The sequence below is a fragment of the Musca autumnalis genome, unplaced genomic scaffold (assembly GCF_047663935.1).
Source record: "Musca autumnalis isolate F117 unplaced genomic scaffold, ASM4766393v1 scaffold_1, whole genome shotgun sequence".
In the NCBI taxonomy this organism is placed as follows: domain Eukaryota; kingdom Metazoa; phylum Arthropoda; class Insecta; order Diptera; family Muscidae; genus Musca; species Musca autumnalis.
Genome location: NW_027411644.1, coordinates 275,696,531 through 275,723,651, shown reverse-complemented (window position 1 = coordinate 275,723,651; position 27,121 = coordinate 275,696,531). Strand labels below are relative to the sequence as shown.

At 36.3% G+C, this 27,121-nt stretch overlaps 1 protein-coding gene across 20 annotated transcripts in view; it reads right to left on the bottom strand.

Annotated features, from left to right (window-relative positions):
* Window positions 1-27,121, bottom strand: part of heph (polypyrimidine tract-binding protein 1 heph) — a 757,797-nt gene that overhangs the window by 598,587 nt on the left and 132,089 nt on the right. For 6 of the 20 annotated variants that reach the window (XM_073961241.1, XM_073961222.1, XM_073961226.1 and 3 more), the window contains exons 1-2: window positions 13,410-13,745; window positions 5,676-5,947 (exon numbers count right to left, since the gene is read on the bottom strand). The exons of 4 other annotated variants lie outside the window; for them this stretch is intronic. Coding sequence is in view for 13 of the 16 variants with exons in the window: in XM_073961222.1 (XP_073817323.1) it covers window positions 5,676-5,684 (9 nt within the window). In the remaining 3 variants the exon portion in view is untranslated. Of the gene's footprint in view, window positions 1-5,675; window positions 5,948-12,583; window positions 13,748-27,121 lie in introns of those variants that run through there. 10 more of the 20 variants (XM_073961224.1, XM_073961230.1, XM_073961237.1 and 7 more) reach the window with 9 other exon arrangements.

The following is a 27,121-nucleotide window of genomic DNA, read 5'->3' as shown; positions in this document are numbered from 1 at the left end:
GATTTGTTTTCAAATTCAAGTTCATTGACAAATCGGTTTCAAATAAATCACAACAGTTATGGCATTTTAAATGTATTAAAGAAATTGTTATATTTAGTAAAGACATCTGTAAAGATGGTACATGTCCGTTTCATAAATTGTTATCTCTTACTTTAAATGCTAATTGAATAATGTGCCTTTTCATTAGTCTTTTATTCAGGTAACTTTGCGTACACAAAAGGTATGATTTTTATTATTTTCCTAATGAATCATAACTTTGTTGACTTTGTTGGGGGATTTTTCATTTTTATTAAGTCGAAGAAGCAAAAAAATTGCAAGATTATTTCAAAGAAAAAGATTTCAATACAATTATAAGTTTGAATACACTTTTGTGTTGCGCCTCTTCAATATAACAATGAATGGAAGCCGCGTGAAGGTGAAATTAATATAGTTTAGCTTTGCAAAAATCTCAATTAGATTCGGGCGATTAATATTAAATTTGCTTGATAGGATGTCTGTTGTACGAGTATACATATGTATGTACATATATGCTGCACAATATGAGGTAGTAGAGAGTTAACAGAACGAGGGTAGGCAAACTTTATGAATTGAAGAAATAGAATAAATGCTTTAAGTTCGACCGGACCGGAGATTGTGTACCCCCCACCCCCCCACGAGTCATATTGAAGTAAAATGGGAAAACTTAGTTTCCTATCATTTGTGAAGGTACAGAACGCGTCCGTCACGTCAACGCTTATTCCTAAAAGTGGAATATGCTAACTGAGGAATATTAATTTCTTTTAAGCATGGTTTAATCCCAATGATAAATCGATGTTTTACTGCCACTTCAGTAGAAAAATCCTTTAAAAGACTTCACATAGGACGATATTGTTGACTTTCCAATCTGGGGAACCCGCTATTAAATAGGGATAGGTAAAGATTTTTCGACTTATCGTTTTTGGTCTAAAATTAAAAATGCGATTTTTCGGTCTGGCGATTATTTCAATTGTCCTAGAACTCGACTTTCGACTTTTTGACAACCGCTGAAAATTGATTATAATCATTGACTCACGAGTTTTCTTTTGATCCTTTATACAGAAAACGGTAGAACCGACAAAATCAACTAAAATCTATGGACAAACTCGATCACAAAATAATCGATTATGTGATTATCCCTCCAGTCAATTTTCGACTTGGACTTTTATACTTTTGACTACAAAATTCGACTAATCGATTAATTGAAAGTCGACTTATATATCCCTAATATCAAAAGCGGGGTACACACGATCAGTTTTGACTGCCGATTTTTCGGAAATATCGATAAATGTCAAACTGTCCAGCAACCACAAAATATTTTGTGGTTGCCTGATGACACTGGCAAGCAGCCGATTATTTGGGCAAAACTGACAGTCAAAACTGATCGTGTGTACCCCACTTAGAATTAAACACAAAATTGTAGGCATGTCGATTGTATAATGTGGCTAAAACCTTTAAAACGCTGAAAATCGAGAGCCAGGTTGTATGGGAGTTACATGAAGCTCTACCGACAGTTCTCTGCAGGAATGTTTTATATTTCCAACGAAGACAATATACGAAATTTTACCCATTTTTGTAGGACAAAATACCGAATATCATCCTATACTGTTCTATGGGGGCTATATAAAAAATTGGAACTGTACAGACAAATTTCTGGGGAAGTTTTGTAGCCCCATGAAAGACTAAATAGCAAATTTCAGCCATTTTAGTGAGATATTGCGGCCACAACCTTCAAAATACCGAAAGTCGGGAGGTACCGCTCTATTTCAGGTGGAAAGTTTTATATCTCCAACAAAGACTAAATACCAAATTTCAGCCATTTCGGTGATATAATGGCTAAAACTTTCAAAATTCCGGAAATCGGGAGGTACCGTTCTATGGGGGCTATATGACTGCGTGGACCTATACCCACAAATTTCGGGTGGAAAGTTTTATACCTCCAACAAAGACTAAATACCAAATTCCAGCCATTTCGATGGGATCCTGAGGCCACAACCTTCATAATACCGAAAAGCGGGTTGTACAGTTCTATGGGAGTTACATAAAAATTACAGTACTATGGACCTATACCGACAAATTTAAGTTGGAACGTTTTATACCCCCAACGAAGACTAAATAGCAAATTTCAGCCATTTCGGTGAGATATTGAGGCCACAATATCTCAAAATACCGAAAATCGGGAGGTACCGCTCTATTGGGGTTATATAAAAACTTGGACTTGTACAGACAAACTTTTGGGGAAAAGTTTTGTAGACCCATGAAAGACTAAATACCAAATTCTAGCCATTTCGATTGGATATTGAGGCCACAAACTTCAAAATATCAAAAATCGGAAGGTACTGTTCTATGGGGGCTATATGAAGGCGTGGACTTATACCGACAAATTTCAGGTTGAAAGATGTATATACCCAACGAAGACTAAATACCAAATTCCAGCCATTTCGATGGGATATTGAGGCCACAACCTTCAAAATACCGAAAATCAGGAGGTATACCGTTCTATGGGGGGTATATGAAGACTTCCATTTATACCGACACAATACAGGTGGAAAATTTAATACCCACAACGAGGACTAAATACCAGATTTCAGTCATTTCGAAGGGATATTGAGGCCACAAACTTCAAAATAATAAAAATCGGAAGGTAATGTACTATGGGGCTATATGAAGACGTGGACTTAAACCAAAGATGTATACCCTCAACGAATACTAAATACCAAATTTCAGCCATTTTGGTGCTATAATGAAGCTAAAACCTTCAAAATTCCGAAAATCGGGAGGTACCGTTTTATGAGGGCTATACCAAAACATGGACCGATATAGCCCATTTGCAATACCAAACATCCTAGGAGTAATAGAAATTTCTATACCAAATTACATAGCTCTATCTTACAAATTGCGAGCTGTATCTTGATTTCAACAGACGAACGGACGGAGAGACTGGCATGTTGAGCATTTTATGCTGATCAAGAATATATATATTCGTTATAGGGTAGAGGGTATAAAAATTGCGTCCTTTGTACATTTTACAGAAGTCTTGATAACCTAGCATTTTTATCTGTTTTGAAAGCTTTCCTTCGCACAAATTTTGAGAGTTCACAGGTTTGGGAGTTTTCGAACTGTGGGTCCAAATTTTTTTTTATATATTGGATATGGACCTTACACATTTTGAAATCTACTTGAGGTCAAAAAAGAAGTCATTGGGAGCAAAGTCCACGTTTTGGCAGGCCAAAAAGGCCCTGGCTTGAGCCGATGTTTGAGAACTCGTTAAGGTACACAATGATTCTTTTTCTCTTGTGGGTTTTCCTTATTAATCCGAAGATTTTAGGCAAACAAATTTTGGTGTACCACTCAGAATTGGCCGTCCAACGTTGCTCAAGCGGAATAGTTGCCACATGACCAGTTTTTTTCGAAGAAACAGGCGACCATATACTGCGAAGCGCTTCTTCCATGAATAACTTTCGTTGGATTTGGCTCGTCTTCAAAGACCCGCACCTTCGATTGCTGTTTTGTTTCGGTTTAATAGGCACAGATCGACGATTCGCCACCTGCGACTCTCTTCTGAACGTATTTTAAAGCGCGGCGATCGTGTTTTTTTTCAAAATTTCTTTGCACCAATCGACATGGACCTTTTGTTTCGTTAAAAAATTTCAAACTTTCTAATGGAAATGACAAACGACGCCGGGAAATACGTAATGTTACCTACGCCAGAAACTTATTTAGTAACCCTTCTATTCAATTCAATTTGTTCAATTGCATAATTAAAGCTCTCCTCGTTCCGAGGTGACCAATTATTGTCCACTAAATTCTAGCAGCCAAAGAACACATGGTACGCTACCGCAGGTTCATTCGTAGAATATGGTATTGAGTGTATATCGTCGCCTAGCCAGAATGAGGTAAAAACAGCAGTAAACCGGCGGAAGAATAATTAGGCCGTAGGAGCCGATAGAGCTAGTACCATTTGGCAGGAGGAACGCCTTCCAGATGATTGAAGATCTTAGGAGATTAATCGGTGGGCTCGAATACTACTCTGTTACATATTGCCTATAAGATAGTGTCCGGAGTATTGTGTGAACGACTAAAGCCTATGGTCAATGTAACAACTGACCGATTTCAATCCATCTTTAGATCTGGCAAATACACCATTGACCAGATATTTACCTTGCTGCAAGTCCACGATGAGTCCCAAGAAAATCAGATCAACTCTCACCTTTTTTATCGATTACAAAGCAGCCTGAACAGTCCTAAACGTCCAATGTCATTTCAAGCCAGGACTTAGTTTGTAATCCCGCAAAAATAAATAACAGTTTCGCGGGTGACAAAATAAGTTTCGAAAGCTTTCAGTGTAAATTTGTATGCGTTTGTAGGCCGGGTATTATAATCCTTGGGATTACACAGGCCAACCTAATCAATTACACAGAACAAAATTATAAAACCTCTAAAATGTTGATTTTTACTGCACTTAGAGAAACTTTTGTACTTTTGTGAGAAGGAGTTGTCCGTTAAAGTTCATAACCTAACTTACATTTGATGTAATTTTCAAAATTGAATTTTACGAACGCAATAATATTTGCAATATGGGCTCACGAAGAGTACTTTCCAATGGTAATTAGATTTTCTTTTAACAATTTATTAAATTATTATACGTCCGGGGATTTAAGACTTTTTCCTATGAACAAGTGCAAAAGTGGGCTACGCGATCAAAATTGTCTTTTAAATTATAAGTGTTCTTAAATAGCCGCCCTTCGGCCGGGGATTTAAGACTATCTCCTATGGACAGGAGCAAAGTGGGCTACGGGATCAAATATTTTTGTTTAAATTTTAAGTGTTTCTAAGTAGCCAGATTCGACCAGGTATTTAATACATTCTACTGTATAAAAATAGCAAGCGTGCACAAAAGTACTCTCCATAAGCTTTAAAACGATACCCATACTGCCCACGTTAGAATTGTAAAATGTCACGACCCACATCTCGGGAAGTATGGATTTCCACCGGGAAAATTATATATCGTCGTATTCAGGGTGCCAAGGGTTATATACCGTAAAAAAATTCAGCCGGATCCAAGAGGTGCCCATAAACAACCTAATGGTGTTAAAGTACGAAATTTCGGAAATGTCAGGACCCATATCTCGGGAAGTATGGACTTCCCCCGGAAAATTATATATCGTTGTTCTCTGTGTGCCAAGGGCTATATACTGTAAAAATTTCAGCCCGATACGAGTAGTGCCTCTAAACGACATTTATGCCCTTTTTGGCACTATAAATTTTAATAAGGATCTTCTTTCCAGTTGCGAATCTTCTGTCCTAACTAAAAAATGTACGTTAAAAATCCCATAAGATATCGGATTCAAAGATGACAGAGTAAAACACCTGTTACACAAAAAAACAAACGATCTTTGCGATGAGGGTAGGAAAATTTACAACAACAAAAAAACAGCATTAAAAACAGAGAGAGAGTGAGAGAAACAGAGATTACACAGAGAGAGAATGTGTGAGCGAAAGGACAATTACGGGATAAAAGTAAAATAAGGTGGATGATGGTCAGATGTAAATTAAAAAATAACGTAAATTAAAAATATTATAAAGCAGAAATATTAACAAAAGAAAGGACTACAGATAAAATATATGAAAAAATAAAATAAAAAAAATATATTACTTACAGTTTGCATTCGGGATACAAAATAAAGAAAAATCCAATAAGAAAATAAACCGAAGTATAATTTGGTTGATTTGTTTGTCTGTTGCTATTTTAACACAGACAAAATTTAGTTTATAGGTATTCTTTTATTGTTTTCCACAAATTTTGAATTTGATTTGAAACACTGTTGCTATTTCTTAACAAGGCACATTTGTTTTGTTAGGTAGTTAATAGTTTTATTTTTATTTTCTTGGTTTTTAGAGAATTTTATAAATTCTATTTAAAACACTTCACCTAAAAATGACATAGAAAATACATAAAGGGTAAAAATTACAAATTCTTAAAGGGTTAAACTTAAAGTGGAGAGATCAACAAGATAAACTTCACTTTATCAGGATGACAGTTGATTGTGAATTTGCGCGGTTTTGTGTGTTTTGTTGTAAATTCTGATGTCTCGTTCTGATGTTCGTTTCAAAAAAAAATATAAGGAAAACAAAGAAAGACAATTTCGTTTGAAATACAAAAGGAGAGGACATTATAAGGGAGAACAAATTCAGTGATGTCAACCTGTTGATTTAGAAAATCGAAAATCTTTCCTACAGCGCTTTTCTATACTATTTCGAAAATGTGTGTATAGTGTTTTATAGATTATTAAAGTAATTCATTAAAATTCTTATGTCGTTTTCTTAAAATTCTACACATATTTTTCCACCTGCTTGGTACTGTTGAGTTTTGCTTTAGTTTGGCCCAATAGACGTTTATTATAAATTTTGTTATGCTCAGTTAAAATAGACATGGAAATAGCAAAAATTCCCACAAAGCAGAATTTTGGTGGAGAGCTAGAGTTTGCCATTAGAAGCAACGTCCTAAAAGTCCCCATCGACCCCATGTGTGCAAAAACAGTTATTCGGGGTCAAAGGTCAACTTTTAAGAGGTTTTAGGTTTTCGGATTTATTTTTTGAAAACGGTCTAGTCAAAAAATGGCTAAAGTAAATATTGTAGACAGAAAATTTATCTTCAAGTTTGGTATTTATTATTTTTTTCCTAGAAGGAACCATTCTTGAGATATAGCTGTTCTAAAAACCACATGATTTTATGCACTTATGTATAAGGGAAATGTGCACATATTCAGACGAACCGGTTTTGACCTTTAGATATCTCGAAAATGCTAAGTCTTTTTTAAAAATCATAAAGACCAGTCTTGTAGACAATTGTTAAATCTACAACTTTTACTTTAGCCGGCTTTTGCTAAGTCTTACCGTTTTCGAGAAAAATTAAAAAAAATGCCTCCAAAAATTACTTTTGACCCCGAATAACTTTTTTGCACACATGGGATTGATGGGGACTTTTAGGACGTTGCTTCTAATGGTAAACCCTAGCTCTCCACCAAAATTCAGCTTTGTGGGAATTTTTGCTATTTCCCCTTATACGCGTGTCTATTTTGACTGAGCTATTAGAAGATCTAAGTATGTGTAAAAAAAACCCCATCCATCTTCAGGGGATACGCCTATTTAATTAAATCAAATTAATCTAATCTTAATGAGAGTATACAAATTATATATTTTATCAATATTGAAAATGTGTAAAAATCAGAATCTCGTTAGGAGAATAGGACGTAGTAGACGTCCGTTTCGCCTTGTATACTTCGCTGCCATGTTCTGCCATTCTAGAGCCAATTTCGCTAAATCATTTTGAGGTCTACGCAGGCGACACATCCATGTCTATTTTCTTTGCAGGATTTGCTTTTTGCTTGCGTTGTACCCAAAGTGGTACAACCATAAAGTAGCACGGACATTGCGATCGAGTTAAAAATGTGCATATTTGTTGTCCAAGTTATGCTGCTGGATTTTATTTAGAGACTAGAAAGCTGTCCTTGCTTTATTTATGCGCATGTTTTTGTCTTACTCTGTACTGCCGCATTTTGATAACATACTTCCCAGATAGCAGAAAGATTCGACATTATTAACAAACAAGTTCTCCATTTATGAATATGGGTTCAGTTATACCTGAATTGATGCCTTGGCATTGATCGCAGCTGTCTTATTTTGAACAAAATTATCCGTGATTGTCTTTCCGCCCTTTCTACTTAAAGAAGAAAGTGTGAAAACTCACGGAGAATTTACTTTCAGAATAACTCCAAATATGCATTTTAATACATCAAATAAGCTTATTCCGATTCCTAAATTTTAGCCAATTCAATTAACTTATTCATCTCTGGGAGCCCCATATCCAAGAAAAATTCCGTGACGACCAGTAGCGTGATTACAAGGTTAAGCCGGGCGGACACACACACATGTCAGATCGACTCAATTGTTCTTCTCCAGACCTTGCTAGAATCGATTATTTTTGAAATTTCTGCCAAATTTATAAAGGATACAATTTTAACAATTTCAAAATAGTAGACTCCTGGCAGGTTCTGGAACATAGCATAGTCGATCTGGCTATTTGTGTCCGTCCGTCTGTCCATCTAAACTTTGTAATCACGCTACAGGTCGCAACATTGATCGGATCTACACGAACTCATGTTCTCAGAAGTGAAGGTGCCTATATTTTAGTGACGCTCGGATCATATTCATGGATCGGAATGGGCAAAAAATTTATTGGGAGAAAAAGTCAACGTTTTATTTTTATACGAATACCTCCGCTTCTATAAGAAGTATTTCATCGCCAAAACCTGTCAATGATAGAAGTATCATCTGCAAAATAGGTTGGCGTAGGTGATCAAAAAAAACGGAGATATCGCAATAGTCGCTAGCCCAAAACCAATTCTTCATTACTGGGATTTATATATTTGACTTTATAATTCACGAATATCACCTCCTTGGTTAGGGGCCTTTCAAAAGCAATACGTGACAGAACGACAACACGCAGCAAAATAAGAAAAACAAGCCAAGACTTGTCAACAAGCAGAATTTGTAGGAAAATGTTTAAAATTTTGTATGTAGAAGTGAACCGGTATAGTTCATATTCGAACCTGATCTATGGCGCGAGGAAATATGGGGTTGTGCAGTGTCTGTGACCAAATCGGTCACTCCTTCGATAGTTATCTGCACACTATTTTAGCGAAACATTTTAATTTTTTTCGAGGCATCCAAATATTGTTATATTATGAGTCTTTGCACCAAGAGTTATCATACGCCCCAACCCGGCAGACGGACGGACACATTTTATGAAACACTCTATTTTATGTGTTATATGCTGATTACAGAAATATATAATTTTTTTCGGGGTAGGACCCGGTTACGTGTATATTTGACCCGAATGTCCTGGTAAGAACCAGTTCTACTATACCAATGAACAATCGTTGTAAGACTTATGGAAATGGCTATCCGACAAATACTTACACCGGTTCAGAAGATGTAGCACGGACTCGTTTTTTAAACCCTCAAAAGGTCAAAAAAGGTCCCATTATGGACTACCACTAAATTTATGCCAAATTAGACCTTTAACCTTTCCAAAACGTTGGTGTATATTTAGAGAAGACTGGGTACACAACTGCCCCGAGCACCATTACATCCAATATTAAAATACTGCCGCTTTTTAGTAATTTTTATCTAAATTAAATATATTTTTTCTAAGCCGGGGCTTAAGATTTTCTCATTGAGGGTACGTCAAACACCGGCTACGTACGTAATGCAAAATTTTCCTAAATTCCATACTTTTGAGCGAAACACTGTGCAAAATTTTTAAGGTAGAGCTGTGCAAACAATTTGAGCTGAGGATTTTTGGAAAGTACAGGCCCAAACGACAAAAACCCTTGTTGGGTTTTGTTCTGTCAGATCCAGCTTGGATTTTATGGCCCCATCTAAACATGGTTAAATATTGACATTTTAAGGCAATTCTGGGCTATATCTCTGAAACCTATGTGAATCTTCATCTGACCTCTGAAGCAAATTTTATAGATAAGGGCAAGAATAAAAAAATTGGGGAAATAATGAACTCGAAAAACTACAGTTACTGCCTAAAATTTTATAACATGTCGAAAATTTCCATAATTTGTATACATTTCGCATCATATCTCCAAAACCGTTAATTTTTTCTTAATGTTTGTATTGGAAAATGTAATATTGGAATGTTATACACAACTCTTCAGAACATGGCATTGTTGTAAAATGCCTCTATCATGTTGTTTTTGCTATATTTAAAAAGGACTATTTAATAAATATGCCAATAATGTGGTGTAATCCGAAATGCAAGAATAAACTCCCAGCAAACCAAATGTCGGATATCCGACACGTCTGAACAATTTCGGAAGCAAGATCGTTTAGATTCCGATTTCTAAACAGCTTTTCGGAGGGGAAATAGATCAGATTTCGTTTCGATTTCGGAGCGAATGTAGGAAATAAATTTCTCCTCTGAATTTCCCTAGGATTTTCTTCAGATTTCGTTCCGAAATCGATCCGATTTTATGTCAACCACTTCATACAACTTTCGTTAAGATATCGGGACGGGAAATGGTTCAGATTTCGTACCGATTTTGTTTCGAGTTCGGAGCGAATGTCGGAAATAAATTTCTCCTCCGAATTTCCCTAGGATTTCTTCAGATTTCGTTCCGAAATCGATCCAATTTTATGTCAACACTTCATACAACTTTAGTTAAGGTATCGTTACGATTTCGGATCCCACATCGGACGTAGCGTCCGTGTGTGTGAAGATATGAGGCAAAATACCGCTGAAACATGAAGTAAGCATTTTAGAGTTTTAGAATGTTCTGAACAATTGCTGAGAACTTTATTTGGAAGATTTTTGAGAGAGTTTACTTGGTTCAACTCCCAATAGATTAGCTGATACTGAGCAAACTTTCAGCAATTATGTAAAATTTTCTATATTTTATAGATTTGTATGCCCTAGATGGAGTTTTTCTTATGTGGTCTGTTCAAAAGACAAGTTCTACTAGCTTAGGGCTACAAAAATACAAATGGTCAAATACAGCAAGTCCAAATTCCCAATCGTTTCTGAGATAAAGGCCCGATAAATGCAAACAACTGTAGTTTTAGCCCGGTTTATATGAGGCCATAAAGTCCGAATTGGATCTGACAGGATAAAACCCTACTAGGGATCTTGTAGTCTCAATATGTACTTTCAAAAAATGCATACTAGAAGTTGTTTGCATTTTCAGTGTTCCATAGTGAAATTTAAAAATCCATGAAAATTCGGAAAAGTCTCCTTTAGGGGCACCTCTCGAATCGGGCTAAAATTTTAACCACAGATAGTCTTTGGAACCCTGTTCACAATGAAATATATAGCTTTCCCGGGGGAAGTCCATACTTCCCGATATGTGGGCCTTGACATTTCGGAAATGTCTTACCTTAATTCCATTGCCTTATTTATGGGCACCCCTCTGATCGTTCGATCCCCGGGAGAACATAACATCGTCAGACTACAAGGACTTCATATGCTTAAAATTTCAGCCCGATCGAGACTTAAAACGAAAATTCCTCTAATATAATGTCCATCGTTCTATGGTACAAATTTCGGCATAAGTCGGGTTGTTACCACTGGTAGGTCTCATCTTCCTGAACACTAAAATATATTTTTATTTGGGGAGAATCCATACTTCCCGATATAAGTCCCATTAATGCACAAAAAACGTTGGAACAAGTGTCGTTTAGGGGCACCTCTCGGATCGGTCCGAAATTTTTACCATAGGTAGCCCTTGGGACCCCGAACACAACGATATATAATTTTCCGGGGGGAAGTCCATACTTCCCGAGATATTGGCCCTGACTACGTACATAAGCTGCCTTGCCTGGTTGCCTTGCTTACTTCTGATAAAAGAATAAAAAGAAAAGGGCAACCCAGTTCGAAATTTGCTCGGCCTCCTTTATTCTTTTATTTTTAGTATGTCAAAAATGAAACAGGAAAGCAAGGCAACCAGGCAGAGCAGCTTATGTACGCAGGCCTTTAAGGCCTGGGTACATAAGCAGCTTTGTTTATGTGCACTTTTTGGATCGGACTGAAAATAGCCCTTTGCATCCCGATATATAATTTTCCGGGGGGGAAGTCCATACTTCCCGAGATATGGGACTTGACTTGTTTAAGACTTTCTCCTATGGACAGGGACAAAAGTGAGCTACGCGATCAAAACTTTCTTTTAAATTGAAAGTGTTTTTAAGTAGGCGGCCTTCGGCCGGGAATTTAAAAATTTCTCTTATGGACAGGGAAAAAAGTGGGCTACGCTATCAAAACTTTTTTTTAAATTGAAATTGTTCTTAAGTAGCCGGTCTTTGGCCGGGAATTTAAAACTTTCTCTTATGGACAGGGAAAAAAAGTGGGCTACGCTATCAAAACTTTCTTTGAAAATTTAAGTTTCCGAAATAGCCGGCTTTGACCAGGAATTTAATACATTCTCCTGGTGTACAAATAGGTCGCGTGCATAAAGGTACTCTCCATAAGCTTTAAAACGATGCCCTCGTTAGAATTGTAAAATGTCAAGACCCATATCTCGGGATGTATGGACTTCCCCCGGAAATGTATATATCGTTGAGTTCAGGATGCCAAGGGCTATCTACTGTAAAAATTTCAGCCCGATCCGAAAGGTGCCCATAAACAACCTAAAGGTGTTAAAGTACGAAATTTCCGAAATGTCAAGACCCATATCTCGGGAAATATGGACTTCACCCCGGAAAATTATATATCGTTGTATTCAGGATGCCAAGGGCTATCTACTGTAAAAATTACAGCCCGAACCTAGAGGTGCCCCTAAACGACATTTAAGCCAAAACGTTAAATGGAGCCTAAACCTGACTTGTTCCCAAATTTCGAGTCGATTCGGTGGAAGCCACAAAAACTGCGATTTTTCCCACACTACACTTGTGGCAAGAAAAATTTCCATCTACAAGTTGACATCACTGCTGAAAGCTGCACTTAATTTGTAAAACAAAAACAACAATAATAACAAAACTGAAATGAAAGAATATTAAACTATACCGGCTTTTTTCCATTTCAAACAGAAATTTGTCTACAATGGAGGGATGGATAATTGGTGCAAAAAACGACTTCCCTTGTTCTCCGTGTTGAGATGATTTGCTTGAGAGAATTATCAGCACGGAGAGAACAGAACAAGCAAAACACACAAAACTCTTCTTTGCAAATTGTTGTTGTTGGTGTTTTTTGGACAAACTTTGGAAACACTCGCGAAATTTTCAAAAAAAAAAATTAAACAACTCGAAAAACACAACGAACAACGAAATCCGTGAAAAAAAAATCGCACAAAAAATTTATTTCTCCGACACAGGAAGACGACAATTTAAACAAATAAAAAATTTTAATAACAAAATTGACACTCAAAATTTATTCACAAAAATATTTTTCCCGTTTTGTTTTGAAAGCAAAATGCATGGCTGTCATGTTTAGCATGCTTTTTTGTGTTTTTTTTTGTCTTTTTTTTAATATAAGAAACCAATAAAGGAAGTGTTTTCCAGGATGAACAAAATCACGCGGTTTCTGATCACTAGCAACCAATTGGTTTATAGTTAGGAAGCAGCGGAATTTAATATCCCACAATATTGTGGCGCTATTTCTATTTATTTACAGATGTTTAATCGCATTCGCTTATGGTTGTCACTTTGTAAATTGTTTAATTTATTTTATAAATTCTTTTCCCTTTTTAATTTTGCTATTCTATTGTTGTTTGTTTCCAGCAGAAGGGGCATGATCGCACACAACACACACAATCTTCTTTACAGGGCAATGAGAGAATCCCAGATTTTATTTTGATTTGAGGACAAGGGAAATATTCTTCACTTTTATTCACCTTCTTCTTTATAAACTTTAACCACTTTAATTTATTTATTAATCACTTTGTTTTAACAATCTAAACAATTACATTAACACTTTAAAATCCAAACTTTGATTTAAAAAAATTAACTCTTCTATTTCCGTAATATTCTTTTTGTTGCACTCAAAACACAAATAATTTAATTAAAATCTGTTGTTTCTTTTTTCTTATTTGAAAGGAAGAAGACGGCTGTTTATTCTTTGCTCTTCTTCTTTTAAAAGCAATTTAAACAAATTAAAATCAAAAATCTTAAAAACGCTGTTCACACGACGATTTCTGTGTAAAAACTGTCAGTGGAACCAAAACGAAACTGTAAATTGGATAACAAACAAAAGAGCCAGAGCGAGCAGCAACAAACGATGAAACAGAAAGAAGAAGCAACAACAAGTATTAAAAAAACAATAACAACAAGTGAGAAACGCATATGTTTGCTTGTTTTCTCTCCCGCTCATATTTTGAAAGGGAGAGTTTGTTTTTGTGTGCAATTTCTTCTCATTGACATGATCGTTGTTGTGTAGAGTTATTTAATGTTTTGCTTGTTTTATCGTAATTCTAATTTATATCGTAGATGCCACTTGAAGTACGACCAAGAAAATTAGGGTTACCACAATATTTGGGAATTTATGATATACCAACAAAAATTATACATTACATTTTAGATCCAAAGTTTGACCCGAATAGGTTGATCCGCTCAAGAGATATCACGCGTAACATTATAGCGAAAGTTTGTGAACTTTTGTGTTGGAGGTACTGTGCTGGAAGGAAAAATTCGCAGAAATATTACAATATGGTGTAAATGTATATAGCTCCCATATATATTTTCGGCCAATTTGACGTATTTGCTGCACCAAACACTCTATATACGTCCGATTTTGATGAAATTTTGAATGTGTAACTGAATTTGGTCTAAGAATATCGAAATCGGTTCAGATTTGGATATAGCTCCCATATATATTTTCGGCCGATTTCACGTATTTTCTGTACCAAAAACGCTGTATATTTCCGATTTCGATGAAATGTGGAATGTGTGACTGAATTCGGTATAGAAATAAATTTGCCAAATTATATCGAAATCGGTTCAGATTTGGATATAGCACCCATATATATTTTCGGCCGATTTCGTGTATTTTCTGCTCCAAACACGATATATAAGTCCGATTTCAATGATATTTGGAATGTGTGACTGAATTCGGTCTGGAAATAAATGTGCCAAATTATATAAAAATCGGTTAAGATCTGGATATAGCTCCGATTTATATTTTACATATTCACAGTGGTGTAGGGTATCATATAGTCGGCCCCGCCCGACTTTGATCCTTTCCTTACTGGTTTATGATATAATTCTGTTCCACCGCAGGTCGCCCGTTGAGATTATTTGAAACTGGTCTCTTGCTACAAATTAGTAAATGCCTATTGTACAAAAAAAGGATTTTTCTGTCGTATTTTTCAGGGTGATTATGAATGTAAACTGAGAAAACTCACGGGGAGTTGATATTCATAATTGGGCTGTTTATGTTTGGTTCGACCTTTCGAATGATAATAAAATCAAGATTATTGGGGTTAAAGTTTATATTTCATTTATTGCATATTATATCCAATATTTCGAAATTACGTTGAATTGTATTTTGGGACGTACTTTAAATGGATATACATTTCTAGAAATGTTCCTTTTTCCTTCTTCGGCAAAGGACTTTGTGACGTCAAAAGAAATCAAACAAGTGAGCAAAAGCTATAGTCGGGACGGGGCCGATCATGTGATACCCTACACCACTACCCCTGTGCATAAGCTTTCCACTGGTAAACATTTCTTTTAGGGAATATAATCCGACTACCACAAAACATAATATGCCTCATTCTCTCTGGGACCCCCATAAGCAACTAAAATTTCGTGACTATCCGATCAAAATTACGACCTGCAGCGTGATTAAAAGGTTTAGATGGACAGACAGACGGACGGACGAACACACATAGCCAGATCGACTCAGCTCGTCGATACATTCATTTTTATTTCGATGCGTTACAAACTTTTTGGCCAAAACCAACGTATAATACCCTCCGCACATAGTGGTGTAGGGTATAAAAAACTGGTCGGAAACAGATTCTTCTTCGTCAAAATCTCAACAAGTATCAGTAGGCTTTGCGGACAGGAATACACCCTGAACCTTTGTGAACTGAAACTTTCATCTATGGTGAGATTGAATAGCTGCTTCATAACCAAAATCCTTTAACCCGAAGCTATGTATTAGGAGATTTGCGGACGTATGAACTTGTCAACAAAATACAGATTTTATCATTGATCACAAGTGTTGCGAAGAAAGTACCTGAAGTAATGGACCGGACCAACATAGTTTATTTTGGAAGTAAATATTATTTTGGGGGTCATTCCTTTTAAAAGATATTGCGCGCACCAGTCATTTCAGTTATTCACCAATATGGTTCATTTTCGAGCTAAAACTAAGTTTGGACAAAATAGTACTAAATCCAAAGTTTGGTCCAAATCTGTTGCTCCATTCAAGAAAAATCGCACACACCGCTTTAGCTAAAATTCGTTAAATTTGAGGGGAAATACCATAAGGAGTAGACCGAAAATCGTCATCTTCGAACTTTATAAAAGGCTCGCAGAAATATGGCGATAAACAAAGTTTGGACCAAAGTAGTATCCGGTTCGAAAGTTGTTGTGCGCACATGGTAGGTGCCGTAGGTGTTCTTTACAGCTTTCGGGCCATTTTCTCTGGAAGTATGGACTTGCCCCTGAAAAAAAAACTTGTACTGTGGTAACAGCGGACCCGAGAACGCTTGTTGCAAAAAAGGTCTGCACTTCTCTGAAAATTTTAGAAATACTCTGTGGAAGGATATCGAAAGAGTGGATCGATATTGTCCATATTCGAAGTTGATCGAAATTTGGACAAAATATCACGAAGGCCAAATTTTGGACAGAATCGGTTGATCTGTTCGAGAATTATCGTGTTCTCCAGGCAGATCGAGGAACATATATACACACACGAAAATATGAAGTACATTTCTTCCAAACACTCTTTGCCCTTAAAACCATTATTTCGATGAGGCACATTTTGACTAAATGCTAAGAGTATACATGTATAGACCTTGGATTGGCGCCAGAATTTCATTTTAAAAGAATTCAAGACGGGTTGCCAGAGTTTTCCTAGTTCCTGATCAACTTATGAGAAGATCCACGATAGGAAACCAGAATTTCTATAAGAGAAGCCCGACGATTGTCCCGCGATTGGGTGCTAGAATTTCATCATGGATAGACTCACTATTGCTCAGCATTAGTTCTCTATCAAGAAAACCACTATCAGCCTTCAGAAATTCTTTGCGATAAGATCTACGATTGGAAACCAAAATATACTTAGGGAAATAACTACAATTGGTTTCTTTATGACAATAGCTACGATTGAATTCCCGAAAAGACAAAAAAGAAGACACGTGTCTCGGCCAAAAAATACTACTGGATAACGTCATGATATCCGAACGTTCCCTCTGCATAAATCAATTCTGTACTAATCTCATTTTCCTTCAATAAATTACTCAAAACAATTGGAGTGGAAAATTAAAGCCGTGATTTTGAACTTTTGTGAAGTAGGAAACAAAGGAAAGGTCCTCAATATTCCATGTAAACAAAAAAGTTAAATCATAAGATATTTCTAAGGGTTTCCGATTGTATACTCCTTATTTTGGTCTTACCGAAGTGATATCACTGAATTACATAACATTCACTGTAGTTGTGAGTTATTTGATAAATGATACACCCAAAAATATATGCGATGATTAATATATATATTGTTTTGAACATATATTAACTCTGATATATTGTCAAAAAGACAAGGGATATTGGCCAAGAAGTCTTACGTCATTTTATTTAAAATATAGTAATGAACATTATTTCATCAGTAATATAAGTCTAAAATAAGCTTTACGTCTTTGCTAAATAAGAAATTTTCGCAAACATGAACTTTCAAAATTTTGGTCAGGTGGTCAGGCACAAAAAATAGGTGCCATAAACGATACCTCCAGAGTTTCGGTATTTTGAGGGTTTTAGCTAAATTTTTTGACTGAACTGCCCGTAACCTGACAGTTGAGATTCCCTGTAGTCCCGAAACTTTACCACATGTACTCTTGTAATATTGGTGGAGAGCTAGACTTTGCCGTTAGAAGCAACATCCTAAAAGTCCCATCGATCGATTTTGAGACTTTTTATACCCTACACCACTATGTGGGGAGGGTATTATAAGTTGGTTTTGGCCAAAAAGTTTGTAACGCATCGAAATAATGGTCGTAGACCCATACTTATATATAACAAAATGAATGTCTCGACGAGCTGAGTCGATCTGGCTATGTGTGTCCGTCCGTCAGTCCGTCCGTCCGTCCGTCTGTCCATCTAAACCTTGTAATCACGCTACAGGTCGCAATTTTGATCGGATCTTCACGAAATTTTGCATGTTGATGGGGGTCCCGGAGGGGAAGAAGCCTATTGATTTTGGTGATGGTCGGATAATATTTAGGGGTCGGAAAGGGCAAAAAACTTAGGTGGATAAAAAGACAACGTTTTTTTCCAAAGCGAATATCTCAGCTTCTATATGGGGTATACCAAAAGCAAAACCTGACAATTAAAGTAGAAAATATCACCTTTCTAATGATGTAAAGTAGGTGCTCGTAGGTGATCAAACAACGAAGATATCACAATAGTAGCAAATAAAACCCCAATTTTCATTTTTGCGATTTTAATTATATTGACGAATATCACAGCTTTAGTTGTAAAATTTCCAAAAGCAAAGCCTGACTATGAAAGTAGAAGATCCCGTCTTTACAATGATGCAAACTAGGTCGGCGTTGGTAACCAAATGACGGAGATATCGCAATAGTCGATATTGCATCCCATTTTCCGATTTTTTTGTAATCACGCTACAGGTCGCAATTTTGATCGGATCGTCACGAAATTTTGGGGGTTAATGGAGGTCCGAAAGAGAAAGAAGCCTATTGATTTTGATGATGGTCGGATAATATTCTGGGGTTGAAATGGGCAAACACTTATTTTGGGAAAAGTCAACGTTTTATTTCAAAGCCAATATCTCTGTTTGTTTTAGAGGTATATCTAAAACAAAACCTAGCAAGGAAAGTAGAAAATATCACCTTTACAACGATGTAAAGTAGGTTGTTGTAGGTAGTCAAATAGCAAAGATATGGCAATAGTCGATAATGCATCCCATTTTCCGATTTTTTTGTAATCACGCTACAGGTCGCAATTTTGATCGGATCGTCACGAAATTTTGGGGGTTAATGGGAGTCCCACAGAGGAAGAAGCCTACTGAATTTAATGATGGTCGGATAATATTCAGGGGTCGGAATGGGCAAAAACTTATTTAGAGAAAAGGTCTACGTTTTATTTCAAATCCAATATCTCTGTTTTTAAGAGGTATATCAAAAGCAAAACCTGGCAAGGAAAGTAGAAAATATCACCTTTACAACGATGTAAAGTAGGTTGTCATAGCTGCTCAAACAACAGAGATATCGCAATAGTCGGTAATGCATCCCATTTTCTGATTTGCTTGTAGTCACGCTACGGGTCGCAATTTTGATCTGATCGTCACGAGTTTTTTGGGAGTAGATGCGGGTCCCACAGAGGAAGAAGCCAATTTAGTTTGGTGATGGTCGGATAATATTCAGGAGTCGGAATAAGCGAAAAGTTTATGTGGAGGAAAGTCAACGTTTTTTTCTTATGCGAATATCTCCGCTTCTGGTTGGAGTATTCCAACAGGAATTCCCGTCAATGGAAGAAGAAAAGATCTCGTTTATATTGATGCAAAGTATGTTGGCGTAAGTGAGCAAACCGAGATATTGCAAAATTCAGTAATAAACCCAATTTTTCCATTTTTTGTAATCACGCTACAAGTTGGAATTTTGATCGGATGGTGACGAAATTTTGGGGGTAGATGGGGGCCCCACAGTGGAAGAAGCCTATTGATTTTGGCGATAGTCGGATAATATTTAGGGAAAAACTCATTTGGAGACAAATTCAAAGTTTTATTCTTTGTGAATATATCGGCTTCTAGTAGTGGTATTCCAACGGCAAAGCCTGTAAATGGAAGAAGAAAATATTACGTTTACATTGGTGTAAAGTAGGTTGGCGAAGGTGGTCAAACAAGGGAGATACAACAATAGTCGATAATGCATCGAATTCTTCAATTTTTTGCAATCAAGCTACAGGTCGTAATTTTGATCGGATGGTCACAAAATTGTGGTTGCTTATAGGGGTCCCAGAGAGAAAGAGGCATATAATTTTTGGTGGTAGTCGGATTATATTCCCTAAAAGAAATGTTTAGCAGTGAAAAGCTTATGCAAAGGGGTAGTGGTGTAGGGTATCACATGGTCGGCCCCATCCCGACTATAGCCTTTGCTCACTTGTTTATTTTTGATCATATCTCGGAAACTGTAGGATTTTTAAAGCTATGCCAAAGGAAAAGTTGTAGATTACAAAATTTTCTACGAAATCGGTCTTTAAATGATCGACGAAACTGCTAAGAATTTTACGGCACCTGTGCCGTAGTTTGCATGTCGCGATTCTTTTACAGTTATTTCAAAATCAAATAATATTGTCAAATATTATGTGTGTCTGGTTACTTGCAAGTTCTTGCTAGAAGAAATTTCTCCAGCAAAAACTTGCAAGTTCTCAATGAATAACAGAGAGTTAACAGAGACAATGTGAGTTAACAGACAACTTTCAGTAACAATTGGTATAAATTGTTGCAAACTTTTGAGTAACCAGACAGATCTATTGTTAATAGAATCCCACTGGGTGTAGTTATGAAAAAATATATGTTTCTTGTTTAGTAAGTGGGTATTTTTGTTTTTCAATATTTAAGTTGTCTATTAAAATATAATAATATCCAATATAAACAACGGTTTTTAAATATTTCTATTTGTAATTATAGCTTCGTTCCCGTACTTTTTAATAGTAAAACTCGTAAAAGAGAGAAAGCGAGCAAGATTGTTGTCACACAAAAGTTTTTTCAAAAAGTTCGGGAACGCAAAAATGGAGAAAACGTCAAAAAAGCTGGAATTAATGTCAAAGTCGGCGTACCAGCCAATCAGACGCCGGCATTCATGTTTCTATTTTTTACACGCTCAAATTTGTCGAGTAAAAAGTTTTTAAAGAGAGCGTCATTCAGCGCCATTTTTGTTTAAAGAGAAGCGAACATTTTACTACTTTTTTGTGTACGGGAACGGGTTTTCGTGTAAAATGTGTAAAAGTCGTAAAAATTTTAAAAACTTTTTAGTTCTGTAACACAGCTTATTATGAAAGGTACAGTGGTGGCCAATACATTTGCAACAAAATTGCTTTAGAACATTTTCTGTTAAATATTTTTATGAAAGCAAAATTAGGTACCTTTTTGCAATTATTTATAGTTCAATGCTTTAAGTATATGCAAATAAAAAGTTTTGACACTATATCCAACAAGAATTATAAAAACATTTGAAAATACATAAAACGCCTTAAAACTTAATGGTCAAAACATATGCAACTGAGCCAATTCGCATGCAAAACTCGTCAATATTTTGTAAAATATCATTTTTAATATGATTAAAATTATTTGTATTTTTGGATTACCTTTGTATCATGGTAGAACAAATACAAGGTAAAGTTAATACTACAACAAATACAACTCGAACAACAACCACAAAGGAATTTGTTTTTGTTTGTAACGTTACTGCCAGTTGTATTTGTAAACAAAACAAGGAAATGTCTATAAATTATTGGAATTTAAAAAACTAATAATTTTTCACATTTGGTTGAATATTTTGGAAAACATGAATGAAAATTCGTTACATTTTCAATTTTTATGTTTCCACATCATTCCACTAAATGCATAAATTCTCGCAGAAAGTAGAATTCTTGCAGAAAAGTTTGGGGTCGCTGGAAATTCATAGAAAAAGAGAAGCTGTTTCAATGTTTTGTTTTAGAAATCAAAGAAGCACATGTTTATTAGGGCTTTATTTTTTTTTTTAATGTTAACAAAATACCTCACATATTAGCAAACGTTGTATCGCCTCTACAAGCGGGGATTTACTGCGCGGCTTATCGTTCGAATTTGGAGGAGGTTAAATATCATTGATATGAAGAAGTCTTTCTGGGAAATGGTTCTTTCCGAATGATATATTCTTTTTTTTTAAAAATATATGTCCCTAATGTACATCGAAATAAAAATAAATGTATAAAATGTCATATGAAATTTGACACTAACGTTACAACCCAGTTTAGTCAGCTGTGTATTGCTGCTACCTTTTCTTATTCTACCATGCCTTTGTATTTGTATTTTTGTTTTGGGAAGTTTAAAATTGAGTAAAATTTTAAAACTGATATCAGTCATACGTACTTCATCGGGGGAGTGGCGGGTCTTGGGGAAGGGCATGGGTGCAAAAGTCAGAAACTTAGGAAATAATGAAAATCTCTTGACATTTACATTTTGGATTTAATAAAATTCAGTGTCCAGAGTGCAGTTATATCATTTATTAGCAAAAGTCAGAAGTCTGGCTCTCGAAAAACATATGAGCGTAGGGATGGGACCCTTATGAGAGTGAGTGCTACTGACCTATTGACGTTATATCGGACGATATCATCGGAAATTTGGGATTCTATAAAGGCAAAAAGTTTTAGAAAGTCCGTCAGATGATAGTTTGTCGCTCACATTTTGTTTATAGACATTTCCGGGAAGAGCACCGACTTTCCAAAAAAAGAAAAGGTTTCAATTAGAATAAAATATTTTGATCAGATACGATCACATTTTATAGGAGATTTTAAAGATTTGTGGAAAAAGGGACCAAGAATACCCCTTTTATGACTGGCACGAGTGTTTTTATTTTTTAAAATTCCTCGAATTCTTGTAAGAAAAGTTTCCAAAGAGAGTTAAATAATATGAATATGAAACCACCGCACACTGGTCGAAACGGCGGCGCGAAAGACAAAAAATCAAAGTATAAAATTGCGAAATGTTTTCCATTGTATCGATTACAGACACTCAGCTGACTAAAATTTTGTTTTTACTTTTTTGTTGTTCTAAATATTCACTCAGTTATTCACTGTCAAGTGCAAGAAATTTTGATGCATCAGATTTTAACAAAATTGATGCTAAGAACAAATATGAAATCATATTTGTTTAATTGTTAAATAAATTCGTAATAAAACTAAACAAAGTTTATTTTTTATTGAAAGGGGAGGGTGTAAGTGAAATTAAAAAAATGTTTTGGGGCCTGAAGTTACATAATTATATAGCAATACAGTTTCAAAAATTATTATTTTTTTATGTTTTTAGTGCAATATACTTTTGTTGGATGGAGCGTATCTACAAAGGTTCTCTAAGGTCCAGTCCAATTTTTTTATTACTAATTAATTTGGACTTCCTAGATTCCGAATAACCACAATTTAGCTGCAAATCTTGCTGATAAATGGTCTTGAAAAATAGCTTAAATCCTCAAAATACCCAAAATATGCAGTTATATGGGGGGCTATATCAAAATGTAGACCTATGTTCACAATTTTTTGTTAAGTATGTTTGTGACCACTGGGAACCCCAAATACCAAAGTACACCCAATTTGACCGGAAAATGTAGCTTTAAACCCCCAAAATACTGAAAAATCGGGAGGTACCTTATAAGGGGCCTATACCCAAACGTGAACCTATGATCACAATTTTTGTTGGAAAGGTTTAGTGACCACTAGAAACCCTAAGTAGCAAATTACAACTAATATGGAAGGAAAGGGTGGCTTAAATCCTCACAATACCGAATATCAGGAGGTACCGTTATATGGGGGCTATACCAAAATATTAGCCGATGTTGTTCATATTTAGTCCATTATTACCCACGGACACAGACTGAGTTTGTGCAAAATTTCAGAAAGATATTTCCATTCGTTTCCAAGTTATTAATTTCGCGCCGCTAGATCAGTGATTTCGACCACTGTGCAACGACCCGAAAAACATAAGTACCCAAGGTTAGTTCTAAATCCATTTTTAGAGTTTTGGCTAGGTTTTTCGTAAACTTGGACAATGTGCAACTACCAACACCAACATTCCCTATACTAATTTGAAATCTATGACTTTCAAATGCATTTTTTTACCTAAATGTAAATAATGTAGCTAAAAAAAATAAAACTACCAAAAAGAAAGATACTTATGCCGTTCTGCTTCTGCCTCCCTATTCAAACATCCGCCTGCCTAATCAGAAATTAAGCTCGAGATTCGTTGGTCAAAGAAAAAACCTTAACAGTCCGTTTTATGAATACGAACAATAATTACAATATGCCTTTTACGACAAAATGTAAATTTTGTCAAAATAATTGAGCGTATGACTGTATGTATGCATACATACATATGTATGTTTGAATAAGTAAACATAAAACTACACCAATATTTATTATACCCTCCACCATAATATGGAGGGTATAATTAAATCTGTCATTCCGTTTGTAATACATCAAAATATTCATCGAAGACCCTATTAAGTATATATATTCTTGATTAGGGTAAAATTCTAAGTCGATATAACCATGTCCGTCTGTCCGTCTGTTGAAATCAGGATGCAGCTCGTAATTCTTAAGTTAGAGCTTTGTAATTTGGTATATAAGTTTATATTGCTCCTACGATGTTTGGTACTGCAAATGGGCTATATCGGTCCACGTTTTGATATAACCCCCATGTAACGGTACCACCCGATTTTCGGTGTTATTAAGGTTTTAACTTCATTATCACACCGGAATGACCTTCACCTTCATATAACCCCCATAGAACGGTACCACCCAATTTTCGGTATTTGGCCTTAATATTCTTCAGAAATGGTAAAGTTTGGTATTCCGTCTTCAGGTATAGGTCCACGACTTTATATAGCCCCCATAGAAGGGTACCTCCCGATTTTCGGTATTTTGAAGGTTGTGACCTCAATATTACACCGAAATGGCTAAAGATTTGTATTTAGTCCTTGCTGTGGGTATAAAACCTTCCCCCAGGAATTTTGTCGGTATAGGTCCACGCCTTTATATAGCTCTCATAGAAGGGTACCTCCCGATTTTCGGTATTTTGAATGTTGTGGCCTCAATATACCACTTAAATTTGGTATTTAGTTTTCGTTGGGGATGTTTGGTACTGCAAATGATCGGATGGTCACGAAATTTTGGTTGCTTATGGGGTTCCCAGAGAGAAAGAGGCATATTATTTTCGGTGGTAGTCGGATTATATTCCCTAAAAGAAATGTTTACCAGTGGAAAGCTTATGCACAGGGGTAGTGGTGTAGGGTATCACATGGTCGGCCCCGTCCCGACTATAGCCTTTGCTCACTTGTTTTCATGCAAAAATAATCAGGTAAACAGGAATGTGTAATTAGGCTAATCACATACACGATTTAATTATTTTTACAATGTAAACAGCTTGTTTTCTGCTTTATCGTCGACCAACAGTTTCTCTGGAAATAGAACTAAATCAAATTATACACGTGGTGATATACAATGTGCATGCATTCACTTGTCTTTATTTTTCTAAATATATTTATGTGATCTCACAAGGATCTTTTGGTGGCGTCTAAAACTGTGTGTCTGTAAACACACGGCGTAATTTCTGCTCGTCGATGTACCTGTAAACGAATATTTCTCATGGTCATAAATCATATCGGTTAATAATTACATTACAATAATACCCCCACCGAGACGATCGTGCAGTCGGGCAAATAATGTGTGGGCGTATCGAAAATGCTCATCATAAAACTACGAAAACACACGGACAAATTTCAACGGACCATGTGCCGCCGTCATATTGCAATGCAGATACAAATTGTTTTTCGAATTGCAGTTTAAAAGTATTTTTGGAAATTATTTGTTAAATATGTGCCATTAAGTGCATATCATTGTGTGAAAACCCCAAGAGAAAATATATGAGTGAGTTTGATTTATTAAAGAAGGATTAGTTTCGAAATTCTTTAACAAAGGTGAACATTTAAAAAGACTTCAATTTTGAGATGAATATTGTTCATGGAAATTATTGTAATTTTTATTTTAATGAGTTGAGAATTGTCAAACAACCGGGTGACGTAGGGGATGAAAGACACCAAGGAACGGTCCTGACCGGCTTTAACATGGCAAAGTCCAGGATTTATCGTGGTCCCTCTCTCATCTCAAATGGACACTGACCTCCCCGTGTTGTCACCTGGGGAACTGCCTTTAACACCCGTTAAAGGTAGTGAGCTATAATGTGCAGCGCGTTCACCCATAAGAACGTTAAAAACTTTGGGTTAGTAACCCTCCCTTAGAAAAAAAGCAGCCTACTATGAAAAAACGAAAGAAAAGAAAAACAAATCCCTCTAAAGTTGGCGAACCCCGCTAACGTTTTAAGGACCATGATCTGCGAATCTGCACCTGGAATGGTCGCACTCTTTATAGAGAAGGCAGAGGTTCTTGAAAAGTACAAGGCCGACATTACTGCCATACAAGAAAAACGATGGATTGGGAAAGGCGTCACAACAACACCTAAAGGTGACGCACTGTATTATACTCGTAGCTGCCATGACACAAAGCATGATTTTGGTTGCGGATTTGTAGTTGATCGGAGGTTAAAACATCTGGTCTCCAGTTTCACCCCAGTAAATGAAAGACTCGCTGCAATTCGATTAAAAGCAAAATTTTTCACAAACAGGCAAACAGACCAAAGATATATTTTAAGAGCGCTTAGAAGAATCTTATGACCGCTGCGCTGCCCATGACATTCAAATTATTCTAGACGATTTTAATACCAACATTGGAAAGGAGAATATATTTAGCCCAACACTCCGGAAATTCAGTCTCCACAGCGAAACATCTGACAATGGTATGAGGCTGATAGACTTTGCAGCTGCAAAAAAACTTGGTGGGTAGCAGTACCAGATGTAAGCATCTCGATATTCATAGGGGCACCGGCTGTCTCCAGATCAAAGAACAAGTAATCAAATTGATCACGTGGTGATAGATGGAAGACATGCATCAACGTGTTGGATGTACGATCGTTCCGAGGTGCAAACATAGACTCTGACCACTACCTTGTTGCAGCAAAGGTACGTACCAGATTAAACGTAGCAAACAAAGTGCGAACAGTCACAACACGGATGTTGGACATCGGTAAGCTGCAATCACAACAAATAGCCACAGCATATTCCACTCAACCGGCTCAATTGCTTAATCAAAGCACTCCTCGTCCCGATAACATAACGGGACAATGGCAAAACATTGTCCACTCCATGCAAACAGCCGCAAAATCAGTACTTGGATACCAGAGACCACCACCAAGGAATCCATGGTATGACCAGGAGTGTCTTGCTGCTACCGAAGAGAAAAATGCGGCATGTAGGGCTACTTTAACATCAGTAGCAACACGTAGGACACGAGAGAGCTATCGAGAGAAAAGGAGAGAGGAGAAACGTCTTTTCCGCAGGATAAAGAGAGAGATGGAAAAGCGGGAGTGTGAACAAATCGAGATGTACAGGAGATAGAATGAAGTCCGAAAATTCTATCAAAGAGTGAAACATCAAACTGATGGCTTTGGAACTGGCACATCCTCCTGTAGAGACCAGCAAGGTAATTTGGTAACTGATACAGGGAGTGCGCTAAGGATATGGAAATAGCATTTTTCCAAACTATTGGTATCCAATAGTAG